General features: G+C 42.8%; 2 protein-coding genes across 4 annotated transcripts; both read right to left on the reverse strand.

Moving 5' to 3' along the window:
- Positions 1–1740: 1740 nt before the first annotated feature.
- Positions 1741–27997, reverse strand: LOC129604735 (T-cell surface antigen CD2-like). 3 transcript variants are annotated; one of them, XM_055512458.1, is made up of 5 exons: positions 26669–27997; positions 25889–26209; positions 4080–4397; positions 3734–3991; positions 1741–3461 (listed from the first exon to the last, which is right to left on the reverse strand). In XM_055512458.1, the coding sequence occupies exons 1-5, from the start codon at positions 26712–26714 to the stop codon at positions 3292–3294; spliced, it is 1113 nt and encodes a 370-aa protein (XP_055368433.1). In that variant the 5' UTR covers positions 26715–27997; the 3' UTR covers positions 1741–3291. The 3 variants fall into 3 exon arrangements, with proteins under 3 accessions (XP_055368433.1, XP_055368435.1, XP_055368434.1); XM_055512460.1 differs by lacking the exons at positions 25889–26209; positions 26669–27997 and adding an exon at positions 4691–4866; XM_055512459.1 differs by lacking the exons at positions 1741–3461; positions 3734–3991; positions 4080–4397 and adding exons at positions 23893–25055; positions 25212–25529 and having other exon boundaries at positions 26669–27918.
- LOC114863986 (uncharacterized) lies at positions 10606–18556 on the reverse strand. Its single transcript, XM_055512457.1, has 11 exons — positions 18351–18556; positions 17281–17601; positions 16941–17198; positions 16710–16844; positions 16434–16478; positions 13226–13537; positions 12880–13137; positions 12649–12783; positions 11969–12283; positions 11592–11852; positions 10606–11377 (listed from the first exon to the last, which is right to left on the reverse strand). The coding sequence occupies exons 1-11, from the start codon at positions 18394–18396 to the stop codon at positions 11238–11240; spliced, it is 2226 nt and encodes a 741-aa protein (XP_055368432.1). The 5' UTR covers positions 18397–18556; the 3' UTR covers positions 10606–11237.

Consider the following 27997-nt stretch of genomic DNA (forward strand, 5'->3'; position numbering starts at 1 on the left):
GGATACGTAGAAAGTCAGGCAGAGATCACCACACTGGCTAAAGCAGCAGAGACGGAGGCTGCTCTGAACTAAATGGAATAAAAGTGTTTGCTTCCACGCGTTGAATTCATAGAATTTAATTTAATACAATTTTGTTTGTATAGCACCAAATGACAATAAGGTTATCTCAAGGCACTGTACAAGGTAAGGTTTAAGACCTTACACAACTAAACCCAACAGATCCCACATACAAGAAGCCTTTAATCACAATGTGACAGCGACAGTGGAGAGGAAAAACTCCCTCTCTAACGATGAAGAAACCTCCAGCAGAACCAGGCTGGATGTGCATCTGCCTTGACCGGATGGGGTGAGGGGGGTGAGGGGCTTCATCACAAATGCTCAGTCGCTTTGTTCAGTCCTGAGCTTTAAAATCATTTCAACTACACAAACACAGAATAGCTTGATTTGTTTTCTTCCTATTGTTCTATTCTACTGCTGGGAGATGAGAAAATACCATCACATGTAAAATTAGTTTTAGCAACAAACTTGTACATGTCTAAGTTAACAGCTGATTATATAATAATTATCAAGGTCAAGGTCATCACCAGTACTGTCCTCACTATTCAGTCTTCATACTCAGTTATATTTATCAATGTTCCTGCACATTCTCAAATAATATGCATTTTACCAATAATAATTTATTGTCTGAACGAAACCAAGACAATACAAATGAACATACATACTTCAGCCTTTGAGGAGTGCAGACGTGTTTTCCCTCTGCTTCCCACTCTACTTTTGCATGCAGTGTTTCTGTCCTTTCTGAGCATCCTGAGCTGCTATTCTGAAATAATGTTTTATATTTGGGAGCTAATCTTGGAGCTAATCAGCTGGTCACTCAGCACACTGGACACAGTGGGATCAATAGATTTTTTCCTTTGATTGTACTGTACTTTAATTCAGTGGTTGGGGGAAGCAGTGAACACTAAATATTGTTCACATAATCTGACAGTTTACACCAAATGACAGATGAACGATGCTCTGATCATTTCTGTCTTTTATTTCCTGGGATGAAGGTGATCTACTGAATCCGCAAAGGAAAAAGAATTTTCTCAGAATTCACTTGTGCGGAGGATAATTCAGCCACAGGGGTTGCAGGACAGTGACTTCTGTGTTGGTTCCAAGCCCAGATGAATAGTGTTGCTTCAGGAAGGGCATCCGGCGTAAAACTTGCCAAAAACAACCATGCGAATCGTCCATAAGAATTTAACAAGATAAGAAGATGAAGACACGTGGTGGTGGAATGAGGCAATACAGGACTGCAACCCGAGGTTGGCTAGAAGGAAGTAGGATGTAGAAATAACTGAGTAAAGTAGACACGAGTACAAGGAAGATCAGAGCAGAGTGAAGAGGGAGGTGGTAAAAACAGGCCAAACAGAACACTTACAATGAGCTGAATGACAGGTTAGACACGAAGGACGGACAGAAGGACTTGTACAGGCTAGCCAGACAGAGACATAGGGATGGGACGGATGTACAACAGATAAGGGTGATGAAAGACAGTGATGGAAAGGTGCTAAAAACCCAGAAAAGTGTGCAGAGAAGATGGAAGGAGTACTTTGAGGAGCTGATGAATGAGGAGAATGACAGGGAAAGAAGAGAGGAAGATGTGGATGTTGTGGAGCAGGAAATAGCAGAGATTAGAGAGGATGAGGTGAGGAAGGCTCTAAAAAGAATGAAGAGTGAAAAGGTTGATGAGTAAAACAATGTTTATTGTATCAGCGTCGTCAGGCAGTCCGGGTCATACACAGTGTATCTCAGTTTCTTTAGGTACGAGGAGGGGCAGGCAAGATCGGACCTAAGAGACAGGCAGAGGTTCGGTTCACAGATAGGCTCGGAAAAGGTACAGACAAGGGCTAGGCAAAAACTCACTGGTCAGACGGTCAGACAATTTACCACAATCCAGGGCGAAGGTACAGATGAGGGTCAGGCAGGAATCGGCGGTCAATGACAGGCAAGATCAGCAAAACAAGGTAACTACACGAGAACGCTGGAAAGTGATGCTAGGACTCAACACTCTGGCAACTAGAGTGTGTCAGAGGTGGAGACTATATACTGGTGTTGATTACTAATTACAGACAGGTGTGGATAATGGGAACCGGTAATGACAGAAACAGCTGAGATCAGGTGTGAACAGGAAGTCCTTTCAACGTAAAACAGGAACTGACATAAATAGTGACACCTCGTAAGAGAACCACTGATGCCATTTATGCTTTGAGAATGTTGATGGAAAAGTACAGAGATGGTCAGAAGGAGCTGCATTGTGTCTTTGTGGATGTAGAGAAGGCATGTGACAGGGTGGAGGGAGGAGCTGTGGTACTGGATGAGACTGTCGGGAGTGACAGAGAAGTATATCAGTAGTCCAGGACATGTATGAGTATGATGGTGGTGAGATGAGCTGTAGGTCAGACAGAGTTCAAGGTAAAGGTGGGACCACACCAAGGATCAGCTTTGAGTCCCTTCTTGTTTGTTATGCTGATGGAGAGGCAGACAGACGAGGTCAGACAGGAATCACCCTGAACATTGATGTTTGACCTGCAGTGAGAGTAGAGAGCAGGTGGAGGTTTGCTCTGGAAAGAAGAGGCATGAAAGTCAGTCGTAGTAACACAGAACACATTTATCTAAATGAGAGGAGTCAGTAGTTATTAATAGTCCCACAGTGGGGAAACAACAGCGTAGGCACAGTAAAGAAAAGTACAGCAACACATGAAACAAACAGCAACAAATCAAATTAGGTAAAGCTAAGCTGACACGATACTACACTGTACAGGTGGGCAGAGTGGAGTTATGGGGAGGGTTATTGTATATTGAATAAAGGTAATATAAATATTGTACATTTTTGCACAAATATTGCATTGAGTAGATTTCTACATAACCACTGATGGTTGTCAGTTGTGGTGTGGGAGATAGTTGGCAGCGCTGGTTATTATAATACAGTCTGATCGCAACAGGTAGAATCTACCATATCTCTCCTTCACACAGCGAAGGTGGATCAGTCTGTGACTGAAGCTGCTCTCCAGAGCAGACAATGAGTCCTGCAGTGGGTGAGTCGCATGTTTACTGCTTAGAGGCAGCTCAAAGAGCATCTTCTGTAAGGTGGTAGGGTACGGGGACACGAGGGAAGATGATGTGGATGTGTGGGGAACTGTTGATCTCCCAAAGTTCCTCATACCTAGCCACATACACATACATTTGGAAAAACATTTCAGAGAATGAATGAGGTGATACCGCTAGTTCAGGTGTGGATGCACAAATTCACAGTTCAACCATCAGCACAGAGTTCTCTGGATGTTCCCTGGTTCCAGCGACGGCAGAGCCTTCAGTCTTGTTGGAGTTTGCTTTCTTCCAAGCAAAATACGCAGTAATGCAGATTAATAAAAGAACCCCAACAGCAGCTCGTACACCACATATGAGAAGAGAGCGATCTGTTTAGAGAAACACAACAAATCACTGCAGGTTCAGACTGAGCAGCAACAAAGTCAGTGTCCACAACAATTTCAGTTTTTCCTACACTCTTTCATGGCTGCAACAAAACACAGTGTCACTGTAGCTGCAAAGCCCCACTGTGAGATGTGAGTCCCATTGGATGAGGTGCAGTTAATGAAGATGAAGAAACACATCAACGATCATGTTCACACTGACTCTAATGAGTGACATCAACACTTCCAGCTGGATTTCTACTCATGTTCTCACTCACCACAGTCAGTGATCGTCTCTTCTCTGGAGACACGACTGACTTGATTCCTGACTGAACAGAGCAGACGTCCTGAGACGTGTTGTTTCAGAGTGATGCTGTTGGTCTCATTGTTTCCAGAGAGGAGCTCAGCATGTGTCAGTGTGTGTCCATCCAGAGTCCAGCTGTACTGAGGACTGTCCCCTCCCTCAGAGGAGCAGGACGCCCTCATCTGTCCCTCAGACAGACACTCAGAGAGCAGCAGGACGGAGCCCACAGGAGCTGCAGGAAACACACACACATCACTGATGGAGTCTGACACTGAACACGACAGGAACCTGATTGGAAGACTGAAAGATAATGTATTTACCTTGAATGGTCAAATGTAGAGTGCGTCGCTCTATATTTCCATCTAAGTCTATGGCTTCAAGCTGATATTCACCACTATCATTCCTGCTCAGGTTGGTGATCCTGAATGTTCCATTACTGGGAGTAAATGAGGATCTGTCTTCTAGCAGATTAGACATAATTCTAGTCTTTATCCCATCCAGAATCACTGTTCGGTTCTCGTTCCACCAGTATCTGGCTAATACTAAGGCACTAGTCATCAGCTGAACGTCCACTGTTCCTCCTAAAGCTCCATAACACTGAGCTCTGTCCTGTCTGCCGTCACAGTAGGTTTCTACACCTGGAGATTAAATGAAAGGTGTTTTATGATAAGATTATTAATATTACACCTGTTTTGTTAAGTATAATTTAACAGAATTACCATGATATTGTTTTAGATATGCAAGTGAATATTACACACAGAAATCTGCTGCCACAATCGACGACTACAACTCGAAAAAGTTAAAATTCTCTAATGTGATGACCACAGTCAAAGCCACTACTGTGTCCTCTCTTATTTCTCCTTTACTTATTTATCACTTTGTTAATATGTCATAACAATAAATTCATAAAACATCGTGTTCTCCATCTCACCCTGAGAGACTCTGAGCAGCAGCAGAATCAGTCCAACTACAGCTTCCATTTTCAGTGAGCTTTAAGCCTCCATTGATCCAGTCTGCAGTTCACAGTCAAACATAAATTAAACAGAAATGTACGTCTCAAACAGAGCTGTCTGCAATGTGTCTAATGATTAATCTGCTGTGTCAGTCTTCAAGGAAATGAGACGAATCCCCTGAAGCCCTCTTCTTCCTGTAGTTGTTCTACTTCCCCAATTCTTAAATTTACGTATTTACTGTTATTTATTTTTTCTGCTCTGTTCTGTCACCAGGTACATATGTTTTAGTTATATACAGTTAGTTATTAGCTAATGTCAGTGTATGCTTATATCAGTGTGCTGACAAGAGAAACAGTGAAGCGTCATCACTATGTTGTTGACTTTAGTGATAGAAACTTAAGTCAATCATTTCTGAAAGTTGTTAACAAACTACAAACAGTTTCCAGATACATGATGAATATTACCCTTGATAGACAACTGTAGAGTTCTGTCCATCATATTCACCACGATCTTTCTTGCTCAGGTCATGGATTCTAAATGTTCCATCACTGGAAGTAAACAAGGGTCCGTTTTCTATATGATTGGACACAGTTATCTTCTCTGCTCTGCACAATGCCTTGGACCACAATGGGGGTAGTAAAACAAGAGGAAGTGGTACCTGCCTTGTTTCCCCTTCACTTTACAATCAGGGGCCTTCATACTTTAGAGAAAGTGAGTGAAAGAGGCCAAATCCCCTGAAGTTAATACTTTGATACAGTTCTGAAGGGAACATTTCTTTATATTTAAAACAAAACAAACCTGCCTTATTCAGATGTCACCATCTCTCTTCTTCATCTAATAATAAAAATGGTGGGAAATGTTTTAATCTGGTGATGTTTACTGTGGTAACAGATGATGTGGCATCGTCTTAAACTAGCTCAAACCTGCTAACTGGTTTAGCGCTGGTGTCGTTTCTTGTAGTTGCAGTTCTCGCTCTTCTCTGTCTCCTCTGCTGATAGTTTGTCTCCCTCCACTGGACAAAACCTCATTAAGGCAAATACTGTATCACTTCAATCACCTCTGGAAACCAGTAGAGGGAAGCATCACACCTACTACAGCTGAAAAGATTAAAGGCACAGTCCACCAGCCGACAGCCGACATACAATATTTATTGAAGGAATGGTAATTGAAAATCAATAGTTTCCAACATTATATCAACATGTTGATTTTGTGGTACTGTCTACTCTGCTACAATTATAAAATATACTACTACTACTACTACTACTATTAATAATAATAATAATAATAATAATAATAATAATAATAATAATAATAATAATAATAATAATAATAATAATAATAATAATAATAATAATAATAATAATAATAATAATAATAAGAATGTCACTTTCTGGACACTTGTTCTCCAGCCATAACCTGAAAGGCAGCTCGGCCGCATGGTTTGGTTCATCGTTCTCGTTCATGGTTCAGAGCTCAGGCTCTGTGGTGAGTGGCAAATACTACAGTTCTTTTGAGATTCGTTCACACGGATCTTTAAGGATCATTCGTTCGTTCATTCGTCACGTGACAGCCGAGCCACATACGCTCTGTAGCGAGCGGCAAGCGCTCCATCTCGTTCCTGATTGGTTCCTACTGATCCTCACAGATCGATCGTTCGTTCGTTCGTTCATTTGTCATGTGACCAAGCAACTGTCAAGGTGTTAAACAACAATGACAGGGAAGATGCAGAACATAAACCACGGGTGTGTATTTGCTAGGTTTTCACATGGTTTGCTTGTGGCATTTTGTGAATATAATTTGTCCGCTGAAACACACCATGTTCTCCAAACCAGTGTGTGATAACTGCGGCCATTATTACAATGCCCACAGCGCCACCTGCTGTAAATGAACAAAATGAACGAATGACTCGAAAAGGTTCGTTCACTTTACTTGTTTCTTATATTGTGTCTCCTTCTTGATGAGGTGCCTCAACTAACTATGACTCACCAGAAGATTCTGGCCATGGTTAAGGTTGCTCAGCCATACAATAGGTGCTAAAATAACTGCATGTTGCTTCTAAAAGACCTTGTTACACTACAAAATGTTGTGCTGCCCAGTTTGAGGTTTCAATTTGAACCCATACATTTTTTTGATCCTCCTATTAAATTCTGCTGCTGAGAGATGAGAAAATACATATGTTTAAGCAACAGAATTGTAAACGTCTAAGTTAACAGCTGATTATGTAAGAATTGTCAAACGGTCAAGGACATCACCATCAGCGCAACCACATCTTATATCTTTCCTCACTAACATAGATAGACTAATTAGGGGAAGAACCAATGTTGCTACATTCAGAAGAAAGAAGAAATTTCATTTCATTTCTGTCTTTGATGTCCAGGGATATAGGTGATCTCCTCAATCAGCAATGAATTTATTCTTTCTCAGAATTCACTTGTTTGTGGTGTTGGGGATGAAAGTTGCTCATATTTCCTCTTCTTCCAATAAAAATAGATTCAGGTAACACAGTCATGTTCATCATCAGTGCAGATGTGTTTTATTCACCAGTCTCCAAACAGACAAACCTCAAATGACACTAACAAAAATCAGTGATTAGTTTGCTGTCCACAACAAATGTAGGTAAAGGAAGTGGAATTTTTTAACCGACTGCTCGTCTGAATATGCATTGTTATACATAATCTCATACTACTTAATATTAGCCATGACATACAGTACAACATCACAATTTCCATATTTACACATTATTGCTATTGGTAGTGATAAGTATCATTAATATTTACATTTGGGTTTAGAAAGCCTGTTTATCAGCTCAGGTGATAAACCTGAGGGTCCCACTACAAGGATAGCAAAGCTGTAGCTTAACATTGTTACAGGCAGACGCTGGTGCATGAACAATGCCACTTGTTGAAGCCAGGGTGATGGGAACTCGGCCACTACGCCCATCCAACAAGCAGAGGAGAGAATCCTAGCAGCCAGGGAGCCCACACACCTTCAGGTCCAGAGGGCAGGTGTTGCGACCCAAGCCGCCCACACAGAGCCCCCCAGGCAGAGCTGCAGCAGCCACAGAGACAGCACCCGAGGTCAGAGCGGGCCAACGGGGGTCAACGCTGTCCGCCCCATGAGAACCAGGGGCAAACACTCCCCCCGGTGGGAGGGTCAGGCAGACGATCATCGTACCCCGGGCGTAAAACGGAATCCCCAACAAACCAACCGCACCTCACACATACGTACTCACACAGACACACACCCACACCCACACATACATCAACACACCCTACCACGAATTCTCTCACAAAGGACTAGTCAATCATATGTGAACCCATGCACTCTCAGATACATTCTCACACCCACACCATTCGCTTAATCTCATTGATGGGGAGGGTAGGGGTCCGGCCTGCTGTCCATGTGGCCTCAGACAGGGACCGCAGCAACTCTGTAAAGAAAACTAACTTAAGTCTCACCTTCTCTTAGCTGTTCTGCCAGTCAGACTCAGTGAAGCTCCTGATACAGTAAATGATGCCACATGTGGATTCAGATTTTTAGTCTTCTGCTGAACAGTCGTATCAGTTCTTCAACTCACTTGGACTGGAAGCACGCTTACTGTGCTCTGGGTTTATCCTGATCAAAAAACTGTAAGAAAAGACACCATATATTATCCAGAGTAAAGCGTGTGAAAGCTGTGTTTTTCTTCTGGCGTATAATATACCATGCAAGTGTAATTAACGCTTCATGGACAGGATATCACTCCAAAATGAATAATGTAGGGGAAGCAAATAAACCGCAGCCATTTTTACAAGGCCCACAGCGCCACCTGCTGCCTGCACCTGCCAATGCACAGAATGAACAAATGACTCGAAATGATTCGTTCACTTTACTGATCGAGAGTTAAAGATCCTAGTCAGTTAAAATAATCGCACTTCCCATCTCTAATTTACTGACAGTTTAAATATCGGGCTTGTTGCTGACAAACAATTGGTTTCTCAACATATTAGACCAGGAAATGCACAGATTCAGCGATTTTTACTCAGACAAATGTCAAGATAATTAAAATATAGAAGTATATATATTTTATAATATCTATAACAGATCAGTAGACAGATATGAATTGCTATTTTATGTTATTGTAGTCCCCTGCCTACACGCTGCACTGGTATCGATGGGCCAATGTCGGCACAGGCACTCTCACCACTAGGCTTAGAATAGCGTAGAATGATGCAAATTACCCATAAAGAGGCTGATGAGAGAGAGTTGTCTTTTGTGTAATTTATTGTAAAAATAAAAGAAAAAGAAAAATAATGGGGAAAGCAAATCAAAAACATGAATGTTGATCGTGCACATCAACAAACCAAACACGCATGTGGGAGATCAGTGCAAACATCACGAAGATCCCACAATCCTCATGTTGTTCTGCCGTTTAACCCCTCTGTCTGACTAGGGTGAAAGAGTAACACCTGTACAGTTACCAGCTAAAGGTGAAGCATATTCTATATGATGTCACAGAAGTGAACAGGGATATTTACGTTCCTGGAATGAAGCTCAGCAGTTAATTTTTCTCTTTCTTTAGTGAGACTCTGCTGCTCCCGACTGCTCACTTCATTAAAAACAACCACTTTAAAAGCAGAAATGAAAGATTACAGCATCACTAGCTGACAAGCAGTAAAAAAGGTTCACTTTACTGAAATCATCAATAATAAATTGCAAATATCCATAGGATTTATTCTGAATGTATTAACAGAATTCTAACCTCATGTTTACACATTTTTACAGTTCACAGAAAACTTTCACTTTAATCTTCCAAAACGTCAAACTCAGCTGTAATGCTAATTAATTTGTTGTCTAAACTGATAGATATTGATAATGTGTGAAATGTTTTGTTATTTTCCTGCACCAACAGCTTCTGATTGGCTCAGTCACATACAGTATTTGGAAACCAATCCGTGGCCCTCGAGGACCAGAGTTAACTCCTACTGCTTTAGGCTGCGTTTAAATGCTCCACAACAGGAAGAAACAAGTGGTGCAGCAGTAGTTCAGGTGTTGATGCAGAACTTCACAGTTCAAACATCAGCACAGAGTTCTCTGGATGTTTCCTGGTTCCAAAGACGGCAGAGCCTTCAGTCTTGTAGTAGTTTACTGTGATATCTCTCCCTCAGACAGACACTCAGAGACCAGCAGGCTCCTGTTATTCTTTTTGGAGCCATCATTTCTTTCTCTGTCATATTAAACCCTCCTGACCTTAACAAAGTGGACGTGAGAATTGTTTTTTATTTATGTGTCTTTTTTTTTTTTGATTAGCTGCTGCAAATAATGATGACTCACCAAGAAGATTCTGGCCAATGTTTCAGTTCCTCAGCTATAAAATACAGTAGGTGCTAAAATAACCGCATGCTGCTTCTAAGAGTCTGTTTTATGTTTGTTATGTTTTAGCAACAAACCTGTCCATGTTTAAGTTAACAGCTGTATACTCACATCTGTAGCATTCATATGCAAGAAACTGATGTCAATATGTTCAGAAAAAGGAATTCCCTGCTGCAATAAAAAAGTTATATTTTTGAAAGTTCCTGCACATTCTCAAACATGCATTATATTTATAATAACTCAATGTGAACAAAAACAAAACAGTATAAATCTGCACGTAATTAATTTTGAGCTAATACAATGTTATTTACACAGTGTTCAATCTATGAATCAGTAGATTTTGTCTTTTGATTGTACTGTACTTAAATTCAGTGTTTGGGGGGAAGCAGAGATCACTAAATATTATTGACATAATCTGACAATTTACAACAAATGAACGGTCCTCTGATCATTCTTTCTAGAGCCACTATCACTTTCTCTGTCAAATAAACACTTAAACTGACTTCTTTATTAAACCCTTTTGACCTTAACAAAGTAGACATGATGAGAGAATTGTTTTTTATTTTGTGTCCTTTTTTTGATTAGCTGCTGCAAATAATGATGACTCACCAAGAAGATTCTGGCCAATGTTTCGGTTCCTCAGCTATAAAATACAGTATGTGCTAAAATAACCGCATGCTGCTTCTAAGAGTCTGTTTTATGTTTGTTATGTTTTAGCAACAAACCTGTATATGTCTAAGTTAGCAGCTGTATACTCACATCTGTAGCATTCATATGTAGGAAAGTAACATATGTTATATGGTCAGATATGTTCAGAAAAAGAAATTCCCTTTTGCAAAAAAAAGTTATATTTGTAAAATATTATATAAATAAATAATATATTTTCTGCACAATCTCAAACTTGCATTATATTTATAATAACCCAATGTGAACAAAAGCAAAACAGTATAAATCAACATGTAATTAATTGTTAGCTAATCTACAATGTTATTTACTTTGATTGCACTGTACTTTAATTGAGTGGTATCATATTTAGTCAGTGACCACTAAATATAGTTTACATAATCTGACAGTTTACAACAAATGACAAATGAACGGTGCTCTGATCATTTCTGTCTTTGATGTCCAGGGATGAAGGTGATCTCCTGAATCAGCAATAAAAAAATAATCTTCTCAGATCAATTCAATTGTTTGTGTTGCGGGGGCTGAAAGCTGCTCATATTTCCTCTTCTTCCAATAAAAATAGATGCAGATCACACCCAGTGAAACAGCTGCTACTGCAGACTCCAAACCACAAATGAGCAGAGAGAGACCTGTTCAGACAACGAGAACAAAGACCTGATGTTAACACAGTGACACAAAGGTCTGTGTCCATGAGGACCGTTACTAAGACTCATGAACAGGAAGATCATCTTCATGACGAAAAACAGTGTTTGAAGAAGAGTTGGTTGTTTTAACAAATAAACTTTAATTAATGTTTTCTCTGTTTATATTTCATATTCATCTGGTCTTGATTGTTTGTCTCACCTTTACAGGGAGATATTGACTCTTCTTTGGAGACACGACTGACTTGATTCCTGACTGAACAGAGCAGACGTCCTGAGACGTGTTGTTTCAGAGTGATGTTGTTGCTCTCATTGTTTCCAGAGAGGAGCTCAGCATGTGTCAGTGTGTGTCCATCCAGAGTCCAGCTGTACTGAGGACTGTCCCCTCCCTCAGAGGAGCAGGACGCCCTCATCTGTCCCTCAGACAGACACTCAGAGAGCAGCAGGACGGAGCCCACAGGAGCTGCAGGAGACATGAAGTTCAAGATTTTACTTTGGATTTTTAGAACAGTGGTCCTATATTGATATAGTGGAAATTATGAATGTTTTAATTGATGGAAAGATTTTCCTTTTTTTTACCTTGAACAATAAGGCTTAATGTTCGCTGATCCAATCTACGTCCGTCTGAATCATAGGTTTCAAGCTGATATTCACCACTATCATTTCTGCTCAGGTTGTTGATCCTGATTGTTCCATTACTGGGAGTAAACAAGGATCTTACTTCTATATGATTAGATAGAAATCTGTCCCTTCTCCCACCCAGTATCACTCTTTGGTCCTTTATCCACTGGTATTTATGTACGTCTGAGGCTCTGTCCATCAGCTGAACGTCCACTGTTCCTCCTAAAGCTCCATAACACTGAGCTCTGTCCTGTCTGCCGTCACAGTAGGTTTCTATGTGTGGAAAAATGTGAGTTAAAAATATTATAACCAGAGATGTATTATCTTATTTCGTTCACATGACCTGCTCTTTTGCTTGCATGATTATTAATAAAGATGTTCAAGGTTATTTAAATGTGTCAATTTGAGCCTAACATAAAAGGACAAAGTATTTCGTACAATATATTTTCATTTTGAACTGGACAAGATGAGGAGCCTCACCCACTGTGTGAGGAAAAGATAATGGTGTTATTTCAATATCATTTATGCAAAATAATGCTTTAAACTACACTAGAAATAGATTGATAGATTTTGAAAAAAGTCAGGCAAGTTTTTGTCCATTATTTATCATCTGTTAGTGTTTCAGTCCACTTTCTTACCCACAACGGAAACGTGAGCTTCTGTGACTGTAGTAGGATGAGCTGTTGGTTCAACACATGGATTGTTATTAGCTGCAAAGACCCACCGTGACATGTGAGTCCCATTGGGTGAGGTGCAGTTAATGAAGATGAAGCCTGAGATGAAGAAACACATCAACGATCATGTTCACGCTGACTCTAATGAGTGACATCAACACTTCCAGCTGGATTTCTACTCATGTTCTCACTCACCACAGTCAGTGATCGTCTCTTCTTTGGAGACATTATTGACTTGATTCCTGACTGAACAGAGCAGACGTCCTGAGACGTGTTGTTTCAGAGTGATGTTGTTGGTCTCATTGTTTCCAGAGAGGAGCTCAGCATGTGTCAGTGTGTGTCCATCCAGAGTCCAGCTGTACTGAGGACTGTCCCCTCCCTCAGAGGAGCAGGACGCCCTCATCTGTCCCTCAGACAGACACTCAGAGAGCAGCAGGACGGAGCCCACAGGAGCTGCAGGAAACACACACACATCACTGATGGAGTCTGACACTGAACACGGCAGGAACCTGATTGGAAGACTGAAAGATGATGTATTTACCTTGAATGGTCAAATGTAGAGTCCGTTTCTTGTTCTTTCCTTCTGAATCATAGAGTTCAATCTGATATTCACCACTATCATTCCTGCTCAGGTTGTTGATCCTGATTGTTCCATTACTGGGAGTAAACAAGAATCTGTCTTCTAGCGGATTAGATAGGAATCTGTCCCTTCTCCCACCCAGTATCACTCTTTGGTCCTTTATCCACTGGTATTTATGTACGTCTGAGGCTCTGTCCATCAGCTGAACGTCCACTGTTCCTCCTAAAGCTCCATAACACTGAGCTCTGTCCTGTCTGCCGTCACAGTAGGTTTCTATGTGTGGAAAGATGTGAGTTAAAAATATTATAACCAGAGATGTATTATCTTCTTTCGTTCACATGACCTGCTCTTTCGCTTGCATCATTATTAATAAAGATGTCCAAAGTAGTTTAAATGTGTCAATTTAGAGCCTAACATATGTCAGGTTTTGGTTTTTCTCGCCTGATCCCGACCGGTATCTCTTGTTTCTGAACTCTGCCTGTTACCGGACCTGTCTAAGCCTGCTGATTCAAACTAGGAAATCTGAGCCTTCTTCTCCTGCTCCATTTGTACGTGTCAGACTTGGGACGAGCGTGGCCGGGACCGGGCCACCAGGAGCTGCACCTGCACCCATTGGCCCAAAAAACACAGGGACCAGGAGCAACCCGACCACCTCCTCCGGGAGGGCGGCAGGAGACCACGCTGGACCGACCTCCTCCGGGAGGCCGGCAGGAGACAGAGCTGGACCGACCTCCTCCTGGAGGCCGGCAGGGACTGCGGCAGGTGCTGCGGCAGGAGACAGAGCTGGACCGACCTCCTCCGGGAGGCCGGCAGGAGACAGAGCTGGACCGACCCCCTCCGTGAGGCGGCAGGAGACAGAGCTGGACCGACCCCCTCCGGGAGGCCGGCAGGAGACAGAGCTGGACCGACCTCCTCCTGGAGGCCGGCAGGGACTGCGGCAGGTGCTGCGGCAGGAGACAGAGCTGGACCGACCTCCTCCTGGAGGCCGGCAGGAGCTGCAGCCGGCGTGACCTCCTCCTGGAGGTCCGCAGGAGTTGCGACCGGCGCGACCTCCTCCTGGAGGTCCGCAGGAGATGCAGCAGGCGCGACCTCCTCCTGGAGGTCCGCAGGAGCTGCAGCGGGCGCGACCTCCTCCTGGAGGCCCGCAGGAGCTGCAGCGGGCGCGACCTCCTCCTGGAGGCCCGCAGGAGCTGCAGCGGGCGCGACCTCCTCCTGGAGGCCCGCAGGATCTCCAGCCGGCGTGACCTCCTCCTGGAGGCCCGCAGGAGCTGCAGCGGGCGCGACCTCCTCCTGGAGGCCCGCAGGATCTCCAGCCGGCGTGACCTCCTCCTGGAGGTCGGCGGGAACCGCGGCAGCAACTCCAGCCGGCGCTACCTCCTCCTGGAGGTCGGCGTGGACCGCGCCAGCAACTCCAGCTGGCGTGACCTCCTCCTGGAGGTCGGCGAGAACCGCGGCAGCAACTCCAGCTGGCGCGACCTCCTTCTGGAGGTCGGTGTGAACTGCTACTCCGAGGCTGACAGGGACGGGGGTTAGGACGATCTCTACGGGGCCGACAGGAACAGGGACAGGAACGGCAGCAACATGGCCGACAGGAACAGGAACAGGGACAGGAACGGCCGCAACCTGGCCGACAGGAACAGGAACAGGGACAGGAACGGCCGCAACATGGCCGACAGGGACAGGAACTGGAACGGCCTCACCATGGCCGACAGGGACAGGAACGGCCTCACCATGGCCGACAGGGACAGGAACGGCCTCACCATGGCCGACAGGGACAGGAACGGCCTCAACATGGCCGACAGGGACTGGGACGACGTCCCCTCCGGAGCCGGCATGACTACTTGCAGCTGCCGAGCTCGACTGAGTAGACGCCGGGCCTGATTGGGTGTGACTAACACTCGTCAAACGGATGGTGCCCTCTGGCTGGGACAAGGCCTGAGCGTGACTCGACTGGGCTGGAACCTGGACTGGGCTCGACTGGACTGGAACCTGGACTGGGCTCGACTGGGCTGGAACCTGGACTGGGCTCGACTGGGTTGGAACCTGGACTGGGCTCGACTGGACTGGGGCTGGAACCTGAGCGTGACAGGGCTGCACTGGAGACTGAACAGCGCGCGGCTGGGCTGGAGACTGAACTGGAGACGCGAACCGCCGGAGCGGCGACAGGAACAGAGACGTGAACCGCGGGAGCGGCGACAGGAGCGGCGACAGGAGCGGCGGCGGAGACGCGGCCAGCCGATGCGCGCCGTGCGCGTGTCAAGTCCCTCCGCATTAGCCGGAGTCCATCAGAGAACGCCTGCACTCCGGGGTACTCACGCCACCAGGGCTCGTCCTCCAGTATCTCGATAGCTAGTTTGACTGTTCGGAGCTGGGCAGTAAGGCTGGGCGCTTCCGCGTATTTTCTGGCCAGCCTCTCGAGATCCCCGCGGAAGTCCTCTGGTAAGCTCGGTGGAATAAATTCCATCGCTCGACGAACAGAGGGAAAAAAAGGGGAAAAAACAAGGGGAAAAAAACTCGTAACAGACCTGGGTGCAGGTTGGCGCTGGCTGGGTCCAAGTGAGGCCAGATTGTCCTGTCAGGCTCGGGCAGGCGTCGGACCCACATGCACAGCACAGAAGCGAGATGATGGTTAAACACAGGTTTATTTTGTAAGGCAGGGTCAGACGGTCCAGGTCATACACAAAGGCTCAGTAATGAAGTACAAAGGGAGCAGGCAATCTCTAGTCCAGTAATCAGGCAAGGTTCGGTACACGGGAGGTCTCGGTGAAGGTACAGGCAAGGATTAAGCAAACTCACGGTCAGATGGTCAGTCACGGTTCTTTCACAGGCGGCGGTACAAACGAGGTTCAGGCAGGAAACAATGGTCAAGGCAATCAGGGTCAAACAGAACAGACTATACATGAATCGCTGGAAAGAAGTTCGGAACTTAACAATCTGGCGGTTAGAGTCTGTGCGAGGTGGATGCTAAATACTGGTAGGTGATTACTTAATTACTGACAGGTGTGGATACTGAGAACCGGTAAGTGAACCTCTGACTGAAACAGGAAGTAAAATAAAACAAGACATGGCGTGAAACATGACAGTACGTTAATCCCACGCTCTATCGTGTATGACCTGGACTGCTTTTGACAACGATTACTGGAATAAACCTCATTTTTTCACCACCTACCTCGTGTCCTGGCACCGTGCATTTGGGTCCGCTCTCCGCCGTTTCCTGACAACATGAAAGGACAAAGTAGTTCGTGAAATATATTTTCATTTTGAACTGGACAAGATGAGGAGCCTCACCCACTGTGTGAGGAAAAGATAATGGTGTTATTTCAATATCATTTATGCAAAATAATGCTTTAAACTACACTAGAAATAGATTCATAGATTTGAAAAAAGTCAGGCCAGTGTTTGTCCATTATTTATCATCTGTTAGTGTTTCAGTCCACTTTCTTACCGACAGTGGAGACATGAGCTTCTGTGACTGTAGTAGGATGAGTTGTTGGTTCAACACACAGAGTGTTATTAGCTGCAGACACCGACTGTGAGATGTAAGTCCCATTGAATGAGGTGCAGTTAATGAAGATGAAGCCTGAGATGAAGAAACACATCAATGATCATGTTCACACTGACTCTAATGAGTGACATCAACACTTCCAGCTGGATTTCTACTCATGTTCTCACTCACCACAGTCAGTGATCGTCTCTTCTCTGGAGACACGACTGACTTGATTCCTGACTGAACAGAGCAGACGTCCTGAGACGTGTTGTTTCAGAGTGATGTTGTTGGTCTCATTGTTTCCAGAGAGGAGCTCAGCATGTGTCAGTGTGTGTCCATCCAGAGTCCAGCTGTACTGAGGACTGTCCCCTCCCTCAGAGGAGCAGGACGCCCTCATCTGTCCCTCAGACAGACACTCAGAGAGCAGCAGGACGGAGCCCACAGGAGCTGCATTAAATTAAATAATATGTTTAGCACTAATGTGAGTGAATTTTATTTCCAGTGTTGTAGTCAGAGACAATGTATTTACCTTGAACGGTCAAATGTAGAGTTCGTTCCTCTGATTTCTGTCCATTTGAATCATAGAGTTCAAGCTGATATTCACCACTGTCATTCCTGCTCAGGTTAATGATCCTGATTGTTCCATTACTGGGAGTAAACACGGATCTGTTTTCTATATGATTAGACAGAATTTGATCCATTCTGCCACCCAGTATCAGTCTTTGATCCTTTTTCCACCAGTATCTATATATTCTTGAGTCTCTGTCCATCAGCTGAACGTCCACTGTTCCTCCTAAAGCTCCATAACACTGAGTTCCGTTCTGTCTGCCATCACAGTAGGTTTCTACACCTGGAGATAATATGAAAAGACTTTTATAAGAAGATCATTATTATTACAACTGTTGTTTTAATTATTAAATTTTAAATTAAAATTAAATTATTTTATTTTTTTATTATTTATTTTATAATTAAATTATTAATCAAATAATAATAATTTAACAAAATGATAATAACTATGTTTTAGATATTTAACTGCATGTCACACAGAGAAATTTCATCTGTTCCAGGAGCAACATGTGGAAGCAGTTAAAGTTAAAGAGAAATTTGTTTACATTACACTTAACTGTGTTTTCTTCAGTTTTACCTGATTTAGAAGACATGGAAATAAGAAATAGCAAACATTCCTTGTTAACTTATATTTGGAAATTTACACTTGGAGAAACATAATTCATAACATTAATATTTGCATGAAGTTTTTTTAATAGCTGCTTTTTATACTGGTTGGTTGTAATTTACAGAGACATTGGATTGGATCAAACATTAGACCATGAATTAAGTCATAAAATAACTTTTTTTTCTTTTATTAATATTTATGTTAAATGTGTTACAATAATTGTAAAGAAACTAACCCATTTATCTGTCATAGTTTGTAGTGTATTAAACATTTATTGTGTAAAATCTAGTACTAAATTGTTCTAGAGTTGGATTTAAAACTTCTCATTATACCTCACAAGTTTTTGCATTAAAATACATGGTTCCAGACAAGTTCGATCATGTTTAAAACAAACATTAGTGTCTTGTGATAAGTGAACACCTCACCATGACAGAGTCCCAGCACCACCATCATTACAACCACAGTTTCCATGTCTCCTCTGTTCAGTCTCTTGTCTCAGACAAATGTTCCTATTTCAGCCCAAAATGAAACATGTGTTCTGCTCTGAACAGCCTGATGGCTCGATCGGGACTGGATCACTCGCAAAAAAGAGAGAGAAGAGAGAGAAAGAGAAAGCTCTGACCAGCCAGAAAGAAAAGTGTTAATGTTATATTTTGCAAGAAGTTAGAAGAAAAGGAAGTCACATGAAGTTCACTTCCCCTTTACATTGCATTCATGTCTGTGACAGACAGAGTGAAGGAGCCTGAAGCATTTCTCTTTCATCCCGAAAGAGGATTTGAGACTTTTCTGACATGTTTCTGAGATCGTTGTGTTCTACTGATCTAAAAAAGATTTAGTCACATTAAAGGTGACAAGGTGACGTCACCACATCTGTCCATCTGATCAAGTCTGACAAAAGATTATGATTTAGAAACTCTTTTCTCATTTTGTGTTTTAGGAGCCAATTAAGAACAATCAAATTAAATTAAATTGCGTGTGGACAGAACAGCAGGTAGCTGTTAGAGGAAAGGAGGAGGCCTGGCTCAGTTTGTTAACATGCAATGGTGCAAACCATTTTAGCAGTTAGCATGTGGCTGGTCTATCTGCCTCAGGAGTTTATGCAAGTCATAGTGATAGTGGCGCACTGTACGTGCCCCCCTCTGCTAATGCAGACACAGCACCCACAGACCCTCTTCCTCCTACCTGATGTTTAAAACTTGTCAATTAGTTACAACTGGTAAATTGGTTACAACTGATTAACGTAGAACAATGTCAGAAAAATTAACACTCTGTACAGTTACCAGCTACTGTAAATGTGAAGCATATTATATATGATGTCACACAAGTAAACAGTGATATTTACATGTCATGTTTCGGGAATGAAGCTCAGCAGTTAATTCTTCTCTGTTCTGTGAGACTCTGCTGCTCCCAACTGCTCACTTCATTAAGAACAACCACTTTAAAAGGAGAAATGAAAAATTACAATTTAATAATTTAAGAAACTGACTTTTACACTTCATAGTTAATAGCAGAAAGTTTATGTTTATTAATGTGATGACACATAAACAGTATAATAATCACTCTTCTCCACCAATTAATACATTTGTTCCAGGACTGTTTAAAAGCATCATTAACTGTGTCTGACAACCAGTAAAAAAGCTTTACTTTACTGAAATCATCAGTAATAAATTGCAAATACACGTTAGATTTATTCTGAACTAAGGTATTAACAGAATTCTAACCTCATGTTTACACATTTTTAATTAGATAGAGCTGTAATGTATATATTTGACCAGAATATTGTGGCAAATTTGTGTTTTGAACTATTCCAAAATGTCAAACTTAGCTGTAATGCTAATTAATTTGTTGTCTAAATTTATAGATATTGATAATGTGTGATATGTTTTGTTATTTTCCTGCACCAACAGCTTCTGATTGGCTCAGTCAGATATGTGGAAACCAATCCGTGGCCCTCGAGGACCAGAGTTAACTCCTACTGCTTTAGGCTGCGTTTAAATGCTCCACAACAGCAAGAAACAAGTGGTGCAGCAGTAGTTCAGGTGTTGATGCAGAACTTCACAGTTCAACCATCAGCACAGAGTTTTCTGGAGCGATGGCAGAGCCTTCAGTCTTGTTGGAGTTTGCTTTCTTCCAAGCAAAATACGCAGTCATGCCAATTAATATAAGAACCCCAACAGCAGCTCGTACACCACATATGAGAAGAGAGCGATCTGTTTAGAGAAACACAACAAATCACTGCAGGTTCAGACTGAGCAGCAACAAAGTCAGTGTCCACTAACAACTATTTCAGTTTTTCCTACACTCTTTCATGGCTGCAACAAAACACAGTGTTACTGTAGCTGCAAAGCCCCACTGTGAGACGTGAGTCCCATTGGATGAGGTGCAAGATGAAGAAACACATTAACGATCATGTTCACACTAACTCTAATGAGTGACATCAACACTTCCAGCTGGATTTCTACTCATGTTCTCACTCACCACAGTCAGTGATCGTCTCTTCTTTGGAGACATTATTGACTTGATTCCTGACTGAACAGAGCAGACGTCCTGAGACGTGTTGTTTCAGAGTGATGTTGTTGGTCTCATTGTTTCCAGAGAGGAGCTCAGCATGTGTCAGTGTGTGTCCATCCAGAGTCCAGCTGTACTGAGGACTGTCCCCTCCCTCAGAGGAGCAGGACGCCCTCATCTGTCCCTCAGACAGACACTCAGAGAGCAGCAGGACGGAGCCCACAGGAGCTGCAGGAGACACACACACATCACTGATGGAGTCTGACACTGAACACGGCAGGAACCTGATGTGGAAATACTCAATATATGAACAATAACATGTTTAGCACTAAGGTGTCAGTGAATTATATTTACAGTATTGGACTAGTGAAGGAAGAAAAACATTTATTTACCTTGAATGGTTAAATGAAGAATTCGTTCCTCTGATTTCTGTCCATTTGAATCATAGAGTTCAAGCTGATATTCACCACTATCATTTCTGCTCAGGTTGTTGATCCTGATTGTTCCATTACTGGGAGTAAACAAGAATCTGTCTTCTAGCAGATTAAATAGAAATCTGTCCCTTCTCCCAATCAGTATCACTCTTGGGCCCTTTTTCCACCAGTATTTATTCATGTCTGAGGCTCTGTCCATCAGCTGAACGTCCACTGTTCCTCCTAAAGCTCCATAACACTGAGCTCTGTTCTGTCTCCCGTCGCAGTAGGTTTCTACTTGTGGAAAAAAGTGAGTTAAAAATATTATAACCAGAGATCTTATTTCGTTCACATGACCTGCTCTTTTGCTTGCATGATTATTAATAAAGATGTCCAAAGTGGTTTAAATGTGTCAATTTGAGCCTAACATGAAAGGACAAAGTAGTTCGTACAATATATTTTCATTTTGAACTGGACAAGATGAGGAGCCTCACCCACTGTTAGGAAAAGATAATGGTGTTATTTCAATAAAATTTATGCAAAATAATTGTTTAAACTACACTAGAAATAGATTGATAGATTTTGAAAAAAGTCAGGACAGTTTCTGTCCATTATTTATCATCTGTTAGTGTTTCAGTCCACTTTCTTACCCACAACGGAAACGTGAGCTTTTGTGACTGTAGTAGGATGAGTGTTATTCGCTGCAAACACCCACTGTGAGATGTGAGTCCCATTGGGTGAGGTGCAGTTAATGAAGATGAAGCCTGTCTCGTCTCTTCTTTGGAGACATTATTGACTTGATTCCTGACTGAACAGAGCAGACGTCCTGAGACGTGTTGTTTCAGAGTGATGTTGTTGGTCTCATTGTTTCCAGAGAGGAGCTCAGCATGTGTCAGTGTGTGTCCATCCAGAGTCCAGCTGTACTGAGGACTGTCCCCTCCCTCAGAGGAGCAGGACGCCCTCATCTGTCCCTCAGACAGACACTCAGAGAGCAGCAGGACGGAGCCCACAGGAGCTGCAGGAAACACACACACATCACTGATGGCGTCTGACACTGAACACGGCAGGAACCTGATGTGGAAATACTCAATATATGAACAACAATATGTTTAGCACTAAGGTGGCTGTGAATTATATTTACAGTATTGGACTAGTGAAGGAAGAAAAACATTTATTTACTGTACCTTGAATGGTTAAATGAAGAATCCGTTCCTCTGATTTCTGTCCATTTGAATCATAGGTTTCAAGCTGATATTCACCACCATCATTTCTGCTCAGGTTGTTGATCCTGACTGTTCCATTACTGGGAGTAAAAAAGCATCTGTCTTCTGTAGGATTAGACACAATTTGATCCTTTTTCCCACCCAGCATCAGTCTTTGGTCCTTTTTCCACTGGTATTTATGTATGTCTGAGGCTCTGTCCATCAGCTGAACGTCCACTGTTCCTCCTAAAGCTCCATAACACTGAGCTCTGTCCTGTCTGCCGTCACAGTAGGTTTCTATACCTGGAGATAGAATGAAAGGTGTTTTATAAGAAGATGAAGACATGAAAACAAGCAATAGTAAACAGAAATTCATTTTACAGGGAAGAAATAAATGAATTATAACAGTAATATTCTTATGAAATTCTTTTAGTGTCTGCATGTTTTTTTTTAGACTGGTTGGTTGTAATTTACAGAGACACTGAATCAGACATTAGATCATGAATTAAAAGTCTACAGGTGGAAATGATAGGCATTTAGCAAAACACCCACAATAAAGGAGTGGTTCTGCAGGTGGTGAGCTGTCAAGGACCTGCAAAATGACCTCCAACAGGCCACAAACATGCATGTGTCTGCTCGAACGGTCAGAAACAGACTCTATGAGGGTGGGGTGAGGGCTAACGTCCACATGTGGGGGTTGAACTCACAGCCCAACGTCATGCAGGACGTTTGTCATTTATAGTGCGCTGGCTGAGAGCGAGGGAGCGTCACCTCTTTGTTGGTGAGGATTAAAACAACAACCAACAACCTCGTCAGAAGCAAACTGGGACAGCACGCAGCTTAAACCTCAGTGACGCTCTACATAACGGCGCCTGTCGCCACCTTAACAAGATGAACAAACCTACAGCAACTTCCTTAATGAAACTTCGAGTGGTTCTTTTCATGGACCGTCGCGCTTTTAACTTTCCACTGCTCTGATCGGCTGGAAGCTGAGCAATAAATACACTGAACCAGACTTATGTGCTGAGTCTTCTTTTACCGGATGCCTGCGGTGTGAACCTGGTTTAAATCAGCCTTCAGTTATCAACAATATGCCTAGTATATTATATATATATATATATATATATATATATATATATATATATATATATATATATATATATATATATATATATATATATATACACATACATATTACATCTGTTAAATGTCTACAAGAAACACATTCAACTGTCGTAGTTTGTATTAAATTGTGTTTATTGTGCAAAATACTCTATTATTGAATTAGTCTACAACACATTGATATTCCTCCATTAAAATAAAAGGCTACAAACAAGTTCATAGGATCCTATATTATAGCAAACACAGTGTCTTGTGATAAGTGAACATCTCACCATAACAGAGTCCCAGTAACACCACCATCAGTCCCACCACAGCTTTCATGTCTCCTCTGTTCAGCCTTTGATCTCAGTCTCAGACAAACCTCTATTTTAAACATGTGTGTTCTGCTCTGAACAGCCTTAAATGGTCCTGATGGCGATCAGTTGCAGAAAATAATGTGTGAAAAGAATGTGTGACAATCATATTTAGCGAGCAGGTAGCATAAAAGGATGTCGCATGAAGTCACTTCCCCTTTGAGCTGCAGTCATGTCCGTCAAGGACAGAGTGAAGGAGCCTGAAACGTTTCTCCTTCTACTGAACTGATGTTGATATGTTCAGAAAAAGGAATTCCCTACTGCAATAAAAAAGTTATATTTTTGAAAGTTCCTGCACATTCTCAAACATGCATTATATTTATAATAACTCAATGTGAACTAAAACAAAACAGTATAAATCAGCACGTGTAATGGAAAAATTGTACTTTAATGCTTCTTGTGTTCATTTCTGAATCTCTATAGCAACCATGCATTCTGTACTTGTTGATTAGACCCAGAACTGAACATTCTTAGACAATCTGTCTCCCTCTCAAGGTGACCGATTGTTCATGGCCTGTGTCTGCCTTTTACCCCTGGGCTCTGGCTCCTTTCTGTCTGATGCCTCACCAGACCCAAGGCTGTAAACCTTGTGTATTCACTGTGTAATGTGAACATCTTCACCCACAGTGTGATAAGGAGATTCCACCAGGTCCAGGGAGAAAGGTTAAAAGGCAGAAGCAACGTGAGGATCGTGGGCTCTTTGCATCACACCTTCGTGGTGTGTGCACTGATCTCCCCAGCTGGTTTTTGGTTTGTTGATGTGCACGATCAACATCCATGTTTTTTATTTGCTTTCCCCATTATTTTTATTTTCTGTATTATTTCAATAAATCGCACAAAAGGACAACTCTCTCATCTGCTTCTTTATGGGAAATTTCCACCACACACGTAATTAATTTTGAGCTAATCTACAATGTTATTTACAGTGTTTAATCTATGAATCAATAAATTTTGTTTTTTGATTGTACTGTACTTTAATTCAGAGTTTGGGGGGAAGCAGTAAACACTAAATATTGTGGAGATAATCTGACAATTTACAACAAATGAACGGTGCTCTGATCATTTCTGTCTTTTATGTCCAGGAATGAAGGTGATGTCTTTAATCATGTAAAAAGAATCAGAATTCACTTGTTTGTGGTGCGGTGGATGAAAGTTGCTCATATTTCTCCAGCTCCAAACCACATATGAGCAGAACAATTAGTTGTTTTAACATATAAACTTTTAAATAAACGATTAATGTTTTGTTTCTTTAAATTTCATATCCATCTGGTCTTTGCAGGGAGATATTGTCTCTTCTTTGGAGACATTATTGACTTGATTCCTGACTGAACAGAGCAGACGTCCTGAGACGTGTTGTTTCAGAGTGATGTTGTTGGTCTCATTGTTTCCAGAGAGGAGCTCAGCATGTGTCAGTGTGTGTCCATCCAGAGTCCAGCTGTACTGAGGACTGTCCCCTCCCTCAGAGGAGCAGGACGCCCTCATCTGTCCCTCAGACAGACACTCAGAGAGCAGCAGGACGGAGCCCACAGGAGCTGCAGGAGACACACACACATCACTGATGGAGTCTGACACTGAACACGGCAGGAACCTGATGTGGAAATACTCAATATATGAACAATAACATGTTTAGCACTAAGATGAGAGAATCATATTCCCAGTATTGGACTAATGAAAGATGATGTATTTACCTTGAATGGTCAAATGTAGAGTCCGTTTCTTGTTCTTTCCTTCTGAATCATAGAGTTCAAGCTGATATTCACCACTATCATTTCTGCTCAGGTTGTTGATCCTGAATGTTCCATTACTGGGAGTAAAGAAGTATCTCTGGTCTGTCAGATTAGTTAGAATTTGATCCTTTCTCCCATCCAGTATCGTTCTTTGGTCCTTTATCCACTGGTATTTATGTACGTCTGAGGCTCTGTCCATCAGCTGAACGTCCACTGTTCCTCCTAAAGCTCCATAACACTGAGCTTCGTTCTGTCTGCCGTCACAGTAGGTTTCTACACCTGGAGATTAAATGAAGGTGTTGTATGAAGTTGTATGATATATCATTAATATTACACTTGTTATGGTTTTTATAATTTAACAGAATGACCATGATATTGTTTTAGATATGTAAGTGGATATCAACATAGAAACTCTGCCGTCACAATCAACGTCTACAAGTGGAAAAAAGAGCAGCAGGACGGAGCCCACAGGAGCTGCAGGAAACACACACACATCACTGATGGAGTCTGACACTGAACACGGTAGGAACCTGATGTGGAAATACTCAATATATGAACAATAACATGTTTAGCACTAAGATGTCAGTGAATTATATTTACAGTATTGTAATAGTGAAAGAAAAGGAACATTTATTTACCTTGAATGATCAAATTTAGAGTTCGTTCCTCTGATCTATATCCATTTGCATCATAGATATCAAGTTGATATTCACCACCATCATTTCTGCTCAGGTTGTTGATGCTGAATGTTCCATTACTGGGAGTAAACAAGGATCTGTTTTCTATATGATTAAACAGAATTTGATTCTTTCTTCCATCCAGTATCACTCTTTGGTCCTTTATCCACTGGTATTTATGTATGTCTGAGGCTCTGTCCATCAGCTGAACGTCCACTGTTCCTCCTAAAGCTCCATAACACTGAGCTCCGTTCTGTCTGCCGTCACAGTAGGTTTCTACACCTGGAGATTAAATGAAAGGTGTTTTATAAGAAGATCAATAATATTACAACTGTTATGTTAATTATATTTTAACAGAATGGTCATAACTGTGTCTTGTGCCTTTTCCCTGTTTGATCTCCACTCTGAGTAAAATCATCTGTCAATAGCAGCTGAGCCTATTGCTTTTTTACAGGTTTAAACTGGTTATTAACTGCGTGTCTTACACAGAGTTCTCATCTGTTCCAGGAGCAACATGTGGAAGCACGTTTCTTTAACCTGACATGTCAGTTAAAGAGAAATTTGTTTAAATTATATATATATTACATTTATTGTGTAAAATCTAGTATTAAATTGTTCTAGAGTTGGATTTTAAACTTCTCATTCTACATCACAAGTTTTTGCATTAAAATACATGGTTGCAGACAAGTTCGATCATGTTTAAAACAAACATTAGTGTCTTGTGATAAGTGAACACCTCACCATGACAGAGTCCCAGCACCACCATCATTACGACCACAGCTTCCATGTCTCCTCTGTTCAGTCTCTTGTCTCAGACAAATGTTCCTATTTCAGCCCAAAATGAAACATGTGTTCTGCTCTGAACAGCCTGAAATGTAATAGAACAGGATGAATGTCTCAAATGCACAGCACAGCACGCAGATGCAGTTTGTGGAGGTTTAATGCAGGCTCTTCAGACAGGCAGGGGTTGGTACACAGAGGGGTATAGGAGTAGGCAATGGTTCAGACAGGGGTTGGCCAACGGCAGTCTCAAGGCAAGGTTCAATCCACAAGGCAGAGTCCAAAACAGTACAAACAGGGAGCACGAGGCCAGGTCAAAAACATGAGCTAGAACTGGCACACGGCAGGACTTAATGGATATGACGCTGGAGAGTAGCCACAGGGTGGCGCTCAAACAGCGGCAGCGAACGTGAGTGGAACAAAAGCTTATCTACTGTACAGAGATGAGAGACGAGCCAGAGACGAGGGCCGGCGAGAAGCCGGAACCAGAGCCAGAGACAAACCCAGACAGGCGTATTCATCTGAGCACCCGCAGGATCTGTAAACAGGTGAGCAGAAAGCACAAGGTCTGGGACCAGAGTGAACCAGTCCAGACCAGGGACTCCAGGAGCGGCCTCTCCGGGGCCGGCGCAGACAGGAAACGAGACCTAGCTTGGCTGGGCAGAAGATGGGCTTGGCCGAACAGCAACCAAAACAGGGGCCGGACATGAAGTGCGGCATGCGTTGACCAGGGATGTGGCTGGAGAACCAGACGTGGTTGAGTGACAGGAGACGCTGTGGCGGATGCAGGCCGAGGCGCAGGCTGCAGCGGGGCTTCAGAGGCCGACACAGACAGTGGCTCCATGTCTGATGTGGGCGGTTCCGTGAATCCCCTGATCTCATTCAGCCCACGTGTGCGCTGGATGAGAGTCGGGAGGCCTGCGATAAAGGTGGGGGCGTCATCTGGGCAACAGGAGTTACCCAGAGTCCTCCTGGAGGAGAGGGGTCCTTGGTCACGGGGGCAGTAGATGCAGAGGTGAAGTCTTTGCCTGTAGCAGCGGCGTTAGGCCTTGACCGGCGGCGTCCGGAGCCCCGACGCTTGGGTTGCGGTTCCTTCCCCACGAGCGTTAATGCAGAGACGGGAGCTGAAGCGAAGGCATGGCCTGGGTCCAGGTGAGAGGCTGCAGCAGGAGTGAGGGCAGCAGCAGGGGGCCCCTGCAGCCACAACGGTTCAATCCACGAGGCAGAGTCCAAAACAGTACAGACAGGGAGCAGGCAAGGTCAAAAAACACGAGCTAGAACCAGAGATGT

Source organism: Betta splendens, chromosome 10 (genome assembly GCF_900634795.4).
Source record: "Betta splendens chromosome 10, fBetSpl5.4, whole genome shotgun sequence".
Taxonomy (NCBI): Eukaryota; Metazoa; Chordata; class Actinopteri; order Anabantiformes; family Osphronemidae; genus Betta; species Betta splendens.

Coding starts and splice junctions, on each gene's coding strand:
- LOC114863986 (XM_055512457.1), bottom strand. CDS start 18,396: ATGGAAACTGTGGTTGTAATGATGGTGGTGCTGGGACTCTGTCATG. Junction 16,479..16,709: donor AGCTCATGTCTCCACTGTCG/GTAAGAAAGTGG, acceptor TCATGTTGTCAG/GAAACGGCGGAGAGCGGACC. Junction 11,853..11,968: donor ATTAAGCCTTATTGTTCAAG/GTAAAAAAAAGG, acceptor TGTCTCCTGCAG/CTCCTGTGGGCTCCGTCCTG.
- LOC129604735 (XM_055512458.1), bottom strand. CDS start 26,714: ATGGAAGCTGTGGTCGTAATGATGGTGGTGCTGGGACTCTGTCATG. Junction 4,398..25,888: donor TCTAAATTTGATCATTCAAG/GTAAATAAATGT, acceptor TTTAATCTCCAG/GTGTAGAAACCTACTGTGAC. Junction 3,992..4,079: donor TCTACATTTGACCATTCAAG/GTAAATACATTA, acceptor TGTTTCCTGCAG/CTCCTGTGGGCTCCGTCCTG.